Source organism: Maniola hyperantus, chromosome 6 (assembly GCF_902806685.2).
Source record: "Maniola hyperantus chromosome 6, iAphHyp1.2, whole genome shotgun sequence".
Lineage (NCBI taxonomy): Eukaryota > Metazoa > Arthropoda > Insecta > Lepidoptera > Nymphalidae > Maniola > Maniola hyperantus.
Window position 1 is genome coordinate 5,583,672 of NC_048541.1, and position 14,853 is coordinate 5,598,524.

Sequence of the window (14,853 nt, forward strand, 5' to 3'; positions counted from 1 at the left end):
TATATAAAATATAAATAATAATATTCTAATAATTAATAGTTTAGAAATAGCTGCAGGTATATAGATTTTTAAAGAAATCGGTCCAATTACACAAAAATCGAAAATGGCGACCGCTTTTTCTAATTTTTACAATAATTTCCTTTCATTCTATTCTCTCTCAAATTCTTTCAATTCTCAATTACATACTCTTCAAACTCATTATAAAATTTTATTAGGCTTGGTAGCAAATGCTTTTGTTATTGTGTAGAATAAACATGTTGATACTCTAACTTCGTTTACTCATAATATAGCACTTTGTATCTTATATACAAAATGTGTATAAATAGTTTCAGAGCATCATTAAATAGGTACCTAAGTATACAATATACATTCCTATATACAAATCACATCAAACACAAATAATCCAATCGTCTCATAATATAAAATGTTTAAGCTCCTTTTGGTACAAGAACATTCAAGCCTAGTCATTTCTCGAGGATTTATTTTAAAATACACACAAAATTAAGGCATATTCCATTATTATTATTAAACAAGCACAATCGGATCATCTCTATCAAATATAATTGCAGACTAGAGCACTGGTCACAGTTTTACAGAGGCAAGAAGTTCGAAGTACACTTCTATAAGAGTTAGTCGCTAAGTCAATAGTTGCTAGTAGAACGTTTCCTAATAAAGCTCAACAATAAATTAATTATCATATTTTACATCCCGAGTATTTCTTACATGCTATTACGCCCATGTACACACAATAAATAGAATTACGTACAGTCATCTCTTAAAATAAAAAATGTATCAATTAAATTTATCAGTTTGTATAAATATAAATAGTTAAATCACAGATTCTACTTTCCTATCTAAACATTCCTACGTATTTTTCTTACCGATCACAAGATAAACATCCATGTTATCTTTTCCTTTGACGTAAACGCTACCACGACGCTCGAAGTGGTAGCTATCGGACAGCACCGAGATGCAAGGCTCGGCCACCTGGATGCGCTTGGGCACGCCGGTGGAGTCCATCCGCGAAGCGATGTTGACGGCGTCGCCCCAGATGTCGTAGTACAACTTAGTGGTGCCGATGACGCCCGCCGTCACATCGCCGAAGTTGTATCCTATACGGAGGATAAAATCGAATTCGAGCAAATCTTGATTAAAATTATCAACCACTTTCTGCATTTCCATTGCGAAATCCATTAACTGATGGAGATGGTCGTAGGTGCCTCGCGAAGAATGCCGCAGCCCAGGATTCAGGCCGCTGGCTGCCATAAAAGTGCTGCCAATTGTTTTAATTTTCTCTACGTGTTGAAATTCCGGCCTTTCCAGTAGTTCGTCGAAATCGGCAATCAACTCGTTCAAGACTCGCAAATATTCTTTGCCTTTTAGATAAGACTCATCATACATTTCGTTAAAATTTACAATACTCGCGAATATAATTGCCACGTCTTTGTGGTTCTCTGAATATTTGGCAGTATTCTTCAACTGGTCGGCGACGTGCCGCGGTATGATGTTATGCAGCAACCAATCCGCTTGGTTCCTCATGTTTTGTACTCTCTGCTTGTCGCGGTTCGCTACCACGTTGCTGTAGAAACTCAGTCTGTAGCTGATCTCAAACTCTCTGTTGAGGAACCAAACCAACATCAACAATAACGCGACATCTAAATACAACTCTATAAGATGCATTTTATGATGTATGCTTTCATTTCCGATCGTGCTGTTATTCTCTAACCAATCTTCGGCGGACACATTCAACATATTAAATAGTGACATATTTTGAGCAACCGACAGGGGGTTCATTTTAATATCAGAGTCTAATAATTGAGTATTTGCGTCGCGGCAACCCAGAACGACAAAGAACAGGAACAAGCCAGCGTAAAGTGTGACCAGAGTATTTTTAACCAGCCAACTCATCTGTGTAAAATTGCAAAAGTGGACTATACTAACGTACAGGAGATAAACGTAAAAGGATTGTTCTCCTTTTAAAATTGTCATTGTCGTGTTTTGGCAAGAAAAGTTGATAAGAATCGCCAATATTGGCAAACTTATTAACAGGCTACCGGACAAATGCCAGGGGTACCAGTTTGATAATTTCCTAAATATCTTGACGGACTTTCTCATAGTGTCTGTAATATCAAGAGGGTCGTGTTTCGTTTTCCACTTCAAGTAATGTCTATAAATACAGAACGCCATAGCGAGGACCTCTATGAGAACGAAGAACACAAACCAGCCGATCGTATATCGCCATTTGTTGTACAGAATCAATATTGAAGAGGAAACCGCTATAAAAATAATTGCGGATACTAGAATATCTAAGCCAGTATTGAAACGAGACGTTGTCAGCGTGGGCGGGAAGTCTTCACAATCGTCGCTTCTGTGCGCTTTGTCCCGATAGTGTCTTTCCATTTCGGGGATCTTAAAAAATAGCGTTAATCTGTTTAAAGGAGGTTGAACGAAATAATTTATTCCTGATCTAGCATTATCTTGAACGCATCGAATCAATTGAAGATCTGACTGTTTTCTCAGCTTTTGAAGTGATTTTACTTGGTCTTCGTTCAACGGTGGGGGTAACCTGCTTCTAGAAGGGGGCTCGTTTATAGAAGACTGGCTCGATGTATAGTATCCTGAGACTCGGTGCTGCATCATGTCGCCCTGCGATGTTGCCAATGATGCATGATTGAGAGCGAATATCTGAAAATATCAACAAACTACTTGTTCCTAAACTGAACGATAACTGAACACTGTTTACACATCTAAATATAGCAGTATACAAGTATAATATTATTATGATAAAAGTAAATATTTACAATGCTAAGCAGTTATTTTTTCGTGTTTAAAATATTTTAGAGCGAGAGCAAAGTAAATATAATATTAACAAGTTTCATTGCTCAAACCATGTGCCAAGAGTTAAATGTATGTTTCATAATGATAGAGAATATTTAATTGAAGCTGTATCACATCTATTTTTGAAACATTTAACACATGAGATGTAGACATCATGCTAGAGGGGCAGATATAAAATCACATGGTGATAATGGTGCTAATTCTGTTATACATAATCTCTAAACGAAACTCTGAAAATGGAACAGGAACTGTCAAAATTTCAAGTTCTAACCCCAGTGGTTTAGACTGTGCGCTATTAGATTAGTGAGTCAGGACAAATCTTTTTATATACAGTATAGATATATATTGTGTAGTACCTGCTGCTGAATACTAGATCTTCTGCTAGTGCTCCGGATGCCGGAGTCCTTGCGGCTGTTGACGGACGGGCACAGGCTGACGGCGTCGTCGAGCGCCCGCGGCACGCCCAGCGGCAGGTTCAGGCGCCGGTCCTTCGGTCGGACCAGCTCCCCTTGCGTTGCCAACGTGGAACTACGGGCCCGACTCACTGGCACCTACAAAACGAACTTATTGAGTTAGATGTAGGCCTCTTTTCAGCCCTAAATGGAACTTTTTTTATTTTTTATTTTTTAGCGATAGCTTGCATCCCGGGAAAGGACATAGATTACTTTTTATCCCGGAAAATCATAGAGTTCCCACGAGATTTTTAACAACCTAAACCCACGCGGACGAAGTCGCGGGCATCATCTAGTTAAAAATAATTGTCAAATGAACTCTTGCTATCATTCTGAGTCAGACCAGGCAATATATTATTATGGTCGAGTCGAGATATATTGGAAGGACGAGGCGAAGCGAGTACTTCCGAAGTGATATTAAAAGGACGAGGCGCCAACCGAGTCCTTATAAACTAAACGAGGCGGTTAATTGCTATTTTGGCCGAGACTTGTAAGTATCTCAAGGTAGCCGAAGCCCAAGCCGACGCGGGTTCGATCGGACTCTACCGGTCTGATTTAATAGAACTTCGCAACGTTAACATAGCTGGGCTTTGAATGTCAGTCGTCAGCCCTAATAACCCTATAGCTTCATTATGTCAATGACATACCACTAAAATTTTAATTTCGAGATGCAGTTGTGCATAAATATGACTCGACAAAATTTTACGTTTCATGCTGTGACTAAGACGTAAAATTGAATGGCATAACTTGATTTTGTTTCCTTAGTGTATTTGAATCATACATTCGGAGGTACTCTCTTACATGCCAGGAAATATTTATTACTATTTATATAAATTAAGGCATGATAGTAATATTTTACTATCATGCCTTAATTTTGTATGTTTCTCTATAGCGGGACAGATTTTAGCATTCTCTAAACTAAATATAATAAGCACCGTCTTATACGAGTAGGGTGGGTTCAGACGTTCAATAGATTTCGAGATCCAATATCATGGTAGCGATCTCATTATATTTTACAGTCAAAATAATTCAAGTATCTCCTGATCGCATAGACAGTTGTTCCCAGGTTCACAGTTAATTTTCTTTTTATTCACATTAATATTCTTATTATTGACAGGATCAAGAATGTTGACTGTTCATTAAACGTCTGAGTATAAAAAATACTTATCTACTTAAATAATTAGTATAACACTGTTTAATAAAGGTCTTTGCATATTTTATTACTCAACGCCGACTCCACTACGATTCGACTCACAGTAAAGCCTAGAAATGTAAGCTTTACATCGTGTTCCTTATAGTGGAATTTTCAACATTTATACTTCTCATGTCATATTCGTACGCTTTTTTCTTAATTAAAAATTCTTAAAATTCCACCGTAAGTAACACGATATAAAGCTCACATTTCTATGCCTTACTGTGATTCGAGTAGAAGTGGGATCGGCGTCGAATCTGTATAATGTGCGAAGACTTTTAAATCGTGTGTAAACTAACCTCTATGTTAGATCTGCCATACTGTGATCTATAGCTGCTACTTCTAGCGAAGGGTGACATATTGCTTCTAGACTGACTCAAATAAGATCTTATGTCTATAATGTCCTTCTCAAATGACGCCATTTCGTGATTAGGTGGACAAGTCAGCTTACTGCTACTCTGTAGAGGTTTGGGCTTATTCTCCTGAGATTCTATCACTATAGGCACTTGGTGGTAACCGTTATTCGATTGCACAGTCTCCTGTCCGCGTTCCACGAAATGTATTGTTTTATCGCTGAACTGTCGTTTTTTAATTTCGTGCAATGGAGTGTCTGAATGTTTTCTTAAAAACCTTGGCACTTTCCAGTTTCTCAATTTGTTCGTATATTTACCGCAACTCCCTGTAATTTAATAGTTCACCCGTTATTAACTAGAAATAGCACTAACCTATTTTCTTATAAGATACCAGTTACCACATATGAAGGTTACACTCCATACGCGCTTGTCCATACAAACGTATTACGTAGATCATTCTATTATTCGTATTACTAATTTATTTCTTCATTATATTTTATGCCCGACAACGGTAAATATAATTATATTATAATAGCTGCCCTGGCGAACTTCGTTCCGCCTAACAGTCGATTCAAATTTTTAAAATTTTTCTCTCCGTAAGTACCATCCTCGTACTTCAAGGAATATTATAAAAAGAGAATTAGCGAAATCGGTTCAGCTGTTCTCGAGCATAAGCAACAGATTTAGTGATTCATTTTTATATTATAGATTTATTTTAAAAGTTGTGCCTCTTAAATTATCTCTACTTATTTAAGGTCAAAAACTGCGTGTGTAAATAAACCATGTAAAAAGTAACAAAATTGCAAAAAGTAGTAATATGTGTAGTAAAAATTAGTATAATAGAGGTTTGTTTAAAAATATTGATTAAGTATTGTATTAGTAAGTAGGTATGTCCCGCTCGAAAAATGTTGATTGGAACAGCATGTGCTCACACTCGACATGGACAGCAGTCTTAATAAAAATAAACCAGGGTATCTCATTTTTAAAATGTTCGTTATAGATAGTATCTAAGAAAAATATTAAATTTTCATCAACTAATCCTCAATAATTGTAGTAAGTATCGAGTTTTGTTAAACAAATCACGATGTTTACGGTTCCGTACCTCAAAAGGAAAAACGGAACTCTTATAGGATCATATTGTTGTCTATCTGTCTGTCAAGAAACCTATAGGGTACTTCCCGTTGACCTAGTGGCAGGTAAGTAGGTCTTATAGCACAGGTAAGTGGAAAAATCCGAAAACCGTGAATTTGTGGTTACATCACAAAAAAAATTAAAATAATCATGAACAAATAATAAGTATTTTCAAATTTCAAAGTAAGATTAATATACCAAGTGGGGTATCATATGAAAGGGCTTTACCTGTACATTCTAAAACAGATTTTTAGTACGACTGTAGTATGGAACCCTCGGTGCACGAGTCTGACTCGCACTTGCCGGTTTTTTAAAATAAATATGTTTTAAAGATACAATCAAGGTCCAGTACCAGTTGCATAAACTTTGGTCGTTAATAAAAGCAAATGTGTTTGAATACTGACTTGTGCAACCGATTTTGCTTTTTATTGGTGGTCAAATTAACTTGACCACCAATAAAATCGTAACGTAACTTAATCGGTAATCGTAACGTAATTTTAATAAATATTGTATTGTAAAGTTTATATTGTGTACGCGCAATGTAATTATACCGACATTTTTAACCGACTGCTATTTTCAGAATTTTGGAATTACCCCAAATTCGCATTTACCCCAAGGCACCTTATTTCATTTTATTGTATTTGAAATTGTATTGGGTTACCTTTATACAACGAATGTATTTTAATTAACTGCCTGTCATTCTGGAACTAAGAATCCCTCAAAATACTATTTAATTAAACTAATCGAAACGAAGGCACTTCCGGGAAATCTCGGTCGAACGCTTCCGCTAGTCGCTAATACAATCTAGATATACTTACCTAATGCATATTTTTATCTTCTAGTGTTAATGTGTGAAGTGTATGTATTATTTCATTATTTTTAGTATAAACAAAGGCTACGTTACGTTATAACATGCCTTCACGTGGAGTTCACGCGGTTAAAGTTAGAAAGAGGGTCATTGTTTTCATCGCGTAAGTTTAAATAAACAGGTAATTAATCATATACTTATACAGAATACTTACCAGGAAATAATTTAAGTACCTAAACGTAAATTATATAGGAATACCTATAAATTTGTTTTTATCTGCATTTTCTCTTTTCTATTATATTATAGTGTAATAGGTAGTTTGTTTGTTTATTTGTTTCTACGCGCATGTCATGAAAATTTTGGAGTTCGCAAGCATAAATAGCCCAAACTTATTACATACTAGGTGATGCCCGCAGCTTTGCCTGCGTGGATTTAGGTTTTTAAAAATCCCGTGGGAACTTTTGATTTTCCAGGACAAAAAGTAACCTATCCGTAGTAGCCCGTTCCAGAAAATGAAAGGTATCCCTGTACCAAATTTCGTAAAAATATTTAAACGGATGATTCTGTAAAAATCCCGCGGGATCACTGCTATTTAGGCATGCAATTTCTTACAGCATCAGAATTGAGGAGTTGAGTCCTCGAGTTCTAAAAGTCTTTACTTGGTAGGTACCTCTAATATCTATGAGCGACAGTTTCTAAATCCAATCAATTTTTGTGTTCAGGTCCCGTGAAGCATCAGGATTAAAGAGTTGGAATCCAAATTTATTATGGGACGAAATCGCAAAGTTTCTCTCTCGATTAAAAAAATCACGCAAATCCGTAGAAAAACACAACCTGTTTTTTGAAAGTCGGTGATGTTACTCCTTGGTTAATCCTCTACTTGTCTGTGAAAGTGTGAAAGTCCCGTCAAAATAGGTTCAGCCTTTCCGAAGATTAGCTCGTTCAAACAGACCGATAGACAAAAACACATGTGATTCAGTTATGGTACAGTTCAAATAACTATATGAGCTTGATATGAGGTAGTTATTTCGAAATTACAGACACACACTTAGATTTTATTTATTAATATAGAAGTATAGATTAAATCGGTCCTATAAAAACCGGGATACAGTAATTACCGTTAGCCCGAATTTCATGTGGCCAAAGCCAAATTAACCTAGCAATAACAATTGTAATGGTTAAATATGCATGTGAAAAATATTATCATGACAACAAATTATTGAACAAGTGATTATTGAAGGACTAAGTACTTTTTATTCGCTTCGTCGTTTAATTACTCATAATCTTATTGTTTAATCTAACAACTTGTCACACTCACAGTCACGTAAGTAGACACGAGTTATTATATCGACGAATCATTTACTTATTTATCGAACAATCACTTAGCATACAAGTGCTACTGAAGCTATAAGCACATGGAATTATTTTTACATGTTGCTAATAAGTTCAATGTAATAGTGTAGGTAAGGTACCTAGTTTACATTTTTTGCTCATCCCCATTGGATAAGCCTAGACTGAAGGATTTGAACAGAAAATTCCCTATGACGGAAATATTTTGTCAAAAGAAAAGGAAAACTTAGTAGGTGCTAACGAGAGGTTGAAAAATTACAATATGGAAAAATGACGATGACGGACGGTCGTAAAGTATATACATAATTATGTATATCGATCATCGATAGTACTTAATGAGACGATAGCTTTAAAACAAAAAAGCCTTGATTATCCAAATTAGTGTATTTCAGAAACCTGAATCAGAAAATGAAAGGGCATTAAAATTAACAAATGGATAAAATTAATCAACTTCCAGTACCTATACGGAATCTCACTCGTTCAATCGATATTTTCGAGCATGAAATGACTAACACATCTTTAGGTGCCAGTGACCAAAAATGACTCATGGTAGATGAATTCTATTTTAGCAATTATTCTTCAGGCAATAATTTTGACCAACAAACAAAATGGAAAATAGTTAGTTTAGTCTTTATTTTGTTAAAATAAAATAGATTCGTCTAAACATTCATATTTTCGGTCATATGCTATATCCTCTCTTCGGAGATGACGTGCAGAGCTAAAAATTCGCGTAGCAATAGTCGTAAAGCGTATTAAACAGATGCAAAGCGTGAAATTTTAAATTCTGACTGTTATGATGAAAAACCAAAAGTTTGATAATGTGTAATCTTTTTCTTCTTGTGTGACTTTTTTGAACCAAAACAGAAGTTTCAATTCGTAATCAAAAAACAGTCCTCAAAAACGGGTATGAAAGGTTCAAACTTAGTAAAAAAGACGAAAAAGCATTCGGATGATCAATAATAATAATAATAATATGTTGATAATGACATAATAATCATTTGTTCTAAGTACATTCTAAGTATCTCCGGTAGAGATGTGCACAATTTTCATTCATAATCATAATAATCATTTATTTTCCCAGAAAATAGTAACATGCAACATAATGAACATTTTACACTAAAGTATAAGTTGTAGAATACCTATGCAGCGTAGGTAATCACTACCCACATTATAAATTCAAAAGTGTGTTTGTTTGTTAGTTTATTGGTTTGTTCTTCAACCACGTCGCAACGGAGCAGCGAATCGACATAACTTTATGCATGGGTATAGTTAAAGACCGGAGAGTGACAAAGGCTATTTTTTATCTGGGAAAATCAAAGAGTTCCCACGGGATTTTTAAAAACCTTAATTCACGCGGGAGTCGCGGGAATCAGCTTGTTTAGTACATGTTAGAAAGATTTTAAAATCATTAATAAAGGCGCGATGCGTTGAGAGCGTCACCTTCAAGTAATTAAGAGTCACACTATATCTTATCAGCAAGCTAGTACACTGATAACTTAAGACTTTCAATAAATAAAATCCGGCCTCAGTTCACATAGGGTTCAAATGATATATGACCACAAACAAACGCGCTATCCCATGTTACAGTATATTGTTCCGATATACTCCTAATTTTTTTTATAAAAAACTTATAGAACTTATAGACTTATAGAATAAAAATAATATAGAATAGCCTGCTCGTTTACTAGCTATTCTTATTTAAAAAAAAATAGTAAGCCTGAGATAAATAATTAATGTCTTGTTTAGAAAATACGATGGTATTACAGCTTTTTACCACTTATATATTTTAACTTATTTGCGTTTTAATCTTTACCTTCTCCTAACTATTTACTATACTTACCTTGCCGAGGACAAGAAACAAATAGCATAAAAGCAAGATAGTAATGCACAGTTATAGAGAGAGAGCCAGCGCGTGCCAGACATTCTTTATTTTATAAAAGCTGAAAGTTTCTGTGTATTGTCCCCAACACAGGGAGGAACGTTTGTTTGGATCACGGCGGCTTTGGGAGCTTTTATAAAATAACGAAGGTCTACCACGCGCTGGCTCTTAAGTCTATTAAATTGCTCAACTTACCAACAGATGTTGGACTCTTCGAAGAATTGTCATTCCTTTCAGGAAACCCCTTCTTTTCGTCCATCTCAGTATCAGAATCCAGAATGCTTGGCAGTGAACTGGCTTTATTACGAAAACTAAAAGGATATGGAGACAGGAAGTTGTTCGCACTTTTGGCATCATTTTTGTTTTGCTTGTCATCCGTTGACGATGCACTTGTTTTAGAAGACAGCGGGAGCGGTAAATGATTGAAGGATAAAACAGATTGCGGAGACACTGCGGGAGATATAATGAGGCGGAGATTAACAGGATTGGAAGGAGTGAGACAGTGGGCGTGATCATAGGGAGAGCTCATCTGACGGCCTTCAATGAAGTAGGTTTTATGACCTGTATACATTTAAGGGTATTAAATTATACAACTTAATAAAAGCTGCTTAATACATGCAAACCAGTTATCATAATTACCAAAAACTTCGTCGCCTTCTTCTAAAACGTAGGAGCCTCCGAGAAACTTACAAGTTTCCTCGGAAATGTGTACGCGACCCGGTTTCCCAGTGGACTCCATTTTATTGGCGAAAGTGACATCATTGCTCCAAACGTCGAATTTGAATCTACGCTTGCCCACTATGCCACACAGAACCGTTCCCGTGTGTACACCAACTCTCATATTCACGCCCTCGCCACGCTCTCTATCAAATTCTTGGATCGCATCTATCATTCCTAAAACATAAGACCTACATAAGCTGCGGATTCAACGACTTTATATGGAAATTCATTAAAACGGATTTTTGAGGAGACAAAGATTTTATTGCATTATTTTATCTTAGATAATATTCATCATCATGATCAACCCATTGCCGGCTCACTACAGAGCATGGGTCTCCTCTCAGAGTGAGAAGGGTTTAAGATGTGCGGATTGGTAGATAATATTATGTTACTTTAAATCTAGCATAACTTACCCAGTCCCATTTCCACACAACATGTTGCATGATCTGGTCTAGGCTCTGGACATCCAGATACACAGTAATAACAGTCGCCTAATGTAGATATTTTTTCGCAACCATGAATCAGACACAACTCATCAAACTTCTCAAATAAATCATTCAGTATATTTACTAGTTCCTCCGCACCCTTATTACTCGACATTCGTGTAAAACCAACAATATCGGCAAAAAGAATCGAAACATTCTCCATTGAGCTCATATTGAACGGTCTAAACAGTGATTTAATATCGGACGCCCCAGGGTTCAAACTTCGTGGGTTTAGAGGATCGTGAGTTTTAAACGTGGTTTCAGTTTCCAATATTTGCTCTTCCATCAACCAACTGGCTAGTTTCGGTGGCATTACTGAATGGATCATTTTTTCTTTTAATAGCTTTTCCATCTCCAATTGTCTCCTCACTAGCAGACTCTGGCCTACTTTCATGAAAGTGCCGCGCATTCGCACAAATGTCATGAGATAAATGTGCAAACCGATGATGTGAACACAGAGTTGTAGGAAAAACCTCACAAACATTCCAGGGAACTGCCATTCTTGTTCAGATAAATGCAAAACAATATTCAAAACTTCAAAAACTGTCGAATACATCAGTCCTATGATCACACAAGCAAAGAGAGGTAGCGGTGTCAGGGTGTATATTATTAACAAGATTTCTATACACATAGCAAAATGTCCAGATTGGCTGATATCTGCAGCTTGGATATATTCAGAATTGATTTGTGTGGTCAACGTAACTAAAGAGAGACTCAGGGTACACAGAGCGAGTGCCATAATCAGGGACAGCTTGGATGTGTACACTTTGTATACATTTGTAAATGTGACAAACAGCATAACACATGTTATAAGGAGGACACCAGCAAATATAGAACACAAAAACGGCCATTTTACAGTAACACCATTTAAACCGAGAACCACAAGGTAGATAAACCATGATATAGAAAATATCAAAATATATAAAAGTGCAAATCTGAAAAAAGATAAAACACTTATTATATATATTACAAGAGCAATGAGAAAGAATAAAAAGTGTTTCACAGCTATTCCAATGAGATAAACAGGTGTCAAGCGAAGCATTCAATACTTAGGTATATAAAAAATGAAATAGACCCACCTGAATCTTAGTCTTATCTGTCTGAAAGAGCTACTTCTGTATTGTCCTTCGAGTATTTCAGAGTCAAAGCGTGGGTTCCACCAAGTGCCAGGAGCGGCTCTCTCAAAAGCAATAGGTATGGCAAACCCACAGCAGTTGGTAGTGCGGTTGTTGTGTGCCAAGTAAGCTTGCACGTGCGGCGCCAGACGAATCTGTGCATCTTCCCCTTCAGAACAGTCACCATCATGCTTGGTATCAAAATGTTCCGACTCCTCATTGCAACTGACACATCCACTTTGGGCACTCATTGTTTATGTAATGAAGTACTTACACATTTCATCTCTGTAGGTATCAGCACACATTAAAGTGCACTTACTTTCACACTATTCTATAAAAGAATTAAAATATCAGCACTAAACATCTACTCTTTTAAGTACCTACTTAAATAAATACCTACATAAACAATATTGTAAATCAGTATTATTTTATACAAATGTAGTAGAAAGACTACTTAATTTTCAAGTAGATTTTGTCAATATGCCTTTGCAATGTTGTATTAATGATTTAATGTTATATTGTTATTATATCAATAAAAGAAGTAGGCTGATACTTACATGTAAAATAAAAAATGAAAACATTGAAATATTGTAGAGGCTAACAATTTATATATTGGTATTTGGCCTGATTTGGCCAACCAGACTGTACATGAGACTTTGGTACTAACTTCTTTTCATAGCAAAATATATCTGCGTCAGTTCATACAATCATACGAAACACTGAGTATGAATTAAAGTTGAATATTACATACATACTCACCATTTTCAGACCAAGGTTATATTATCTTCTTGGTGAGAACACTAAACTTGTACAATTATTTGAGAAACCACACATGTATCACTTATTATTGAATTTTTAAGCATTTCATTGCATAATATAAACTAAACTGATAATACACTGATCACTCGCAAAATTGGCGTATTTTTTTATATAGCTGCTGCCTATATACTACACGACTGCCTCCCAGATTCAGATAAGAATCATATTCATAAGAATCAAGAACACACCAAGAACACAACGATAACGAAAACGAAACGAAATGTCAAGTGTGAAAGTGTCAACTGTCAGGACTGTCAAGTCACAATTAATTGATATTGGTTTCCCCATTTTCCACTAGTATTACCCTACTTATAAAGGAATCCACCCTAAAAAGTTTGAAATTGAAATACCCTGCACTGCAGGTCAATTCTGGAAAATCTGTATCAATCATTGTTCTAATCGCAGTTGTTCTGATTGGCTCAATTTATGGTATTCTTGTTGCAACAATGAATTCCAGCCAATAGTGAGTGAGCAATGAGGATCAATCAATCAGTGACGTTCTAGCTGTCATTCTACCGCAATTGAGCTACAATATTTAAAATTTCAAGTATAGCTCATTGATAAGTTAAGGGCATATTCCACCTTCCTAAATCCTACGTCCTAAATGGTATAGTTAATGTCAAACTAGCCAACTTTCCTATTCAATGATACTTTGTCCAAAAAGCAATTTACAAGCAAATTCGCTTTGTAATTTTTTTTGATAAATTAACATTTATTTTATTTTTATTTTATTTGTCCAAGAACAGTCCACAGAATTACACACTCAAAATTATACAAAATGTTATCGAGTTTTACAGGTCCCGTGTAACTCTAATTACGGACCGTTACAAGTTACAACGAGCATTTATTAAAACAAGTCGTAGGTACATTAAAATAACCTAACCTAAACATGAAAAATATACCTATAATTTAATTTTAAATCAAAATTTGGTCGAGTTTAATGGCGGGCAAAGTAATCCGGACTTTCAGCCAACATTGCCCACATCGATTTTTTATCCAAATAAAACTCTTAAAAATACGTGGGAGATAGGTAATAATACCATGACTATAATTTAAGGCAGTCTTGGTCTAGGTTTCAAATTTTGATTTGTCTGTCAACATAAAAACCCTATCTTAAACCTAATATGTATTAGTCATTTCACCCTAAAATAAGGCGAAATCCCTGAAAGTGGAAATACTTAGATGACGTTGACAGATCATAGACTACCCACATAAGTGAGAATTTGTAAGCTTTTTTTCTCGTAAAGAAAATTGATTATGGATACCACCGGCCACGGGGGAGCACAGTGGTTATCACAGATCAGTAATCCTGGTTATGTCGGATTCCTACCGACTATAACCTCACGAAGTTCCATCCCACCGCTAATGACGGAGCACAAGGGACCAACGCCTCGTTTCTCCGCCAGCGGACGTCCGCCGTAGCAGACCCACCACTAGGGCACTGCGTACCCCCAAAACACTCTTAGAGGCATGCCGGAACCACAGCAAGCCAACCAACCCGAGGACCACACTGTGAGCGACGGGCCGCCTCGTGTCCATCATCCACAGGTCCTCCTGAGGGCCTGTCCCAACCCAAATCTCTATATTAAATAAAAACGAAATCAGCAGTTCACCACTTTACTCTATAACATTTATAGAGTAAAGTGCTGAACTGCTGATTGCTATTTAATTTAGGGATATATCAGTGTATATATAATCAGTGTGTATAGCA

At 36.1% G+C, this 14,853-nt stretch overlaps 1 protein-coding gene across 2 annotated transcripts; it reads right to left on the reverse strand.

The window, feature by feature from the left end:
* Nucleotides 1-467: 467 nt before the first annotated feature.
* On the reverse strand, nucleotides 468-13,315 carry Ac13E (Adenylyl cyclase 13E). Of its 2 annotated transcripts, none has more exons than XM_069499077.1 (8): nucleotides 13,083-13,315; nucleotides 12,288-12,649; nucleotides 11,137-12,143; nucleotides 10,643-10,897; nucleotides 10,199-10,564; nucleotides 4,782-5,161; nucleotides 3,195-3,389; nucleotides 468-2,685 (listed from the first exon to the last, which is right to left on the reverse strand). In XM_069499077.1, exons 2-8 carry the CDS (start codon nucleotides 12,572-12,574, stop codon nucleotides 865-867), a joined length of 4,311 nt encoding a protein of 1,436 aa, XP_069355178.1. In that variant the 5' UTR covers nucleotides 12,575-12,649; nucleotides 13,083-13,315; the 3' UTR covers nucleotides 468-864. The 2 variants fall into 2 exon arrangements, with proteins under 2 accessions (XP_069355178.1, XP_034825513.1); XM_034969622.2 differs by having other exon boundaries at nucleotides 12,288-12,654.
* Nucleotides 13,316-14,853: the final 1,538 nt, after the last annotated feature.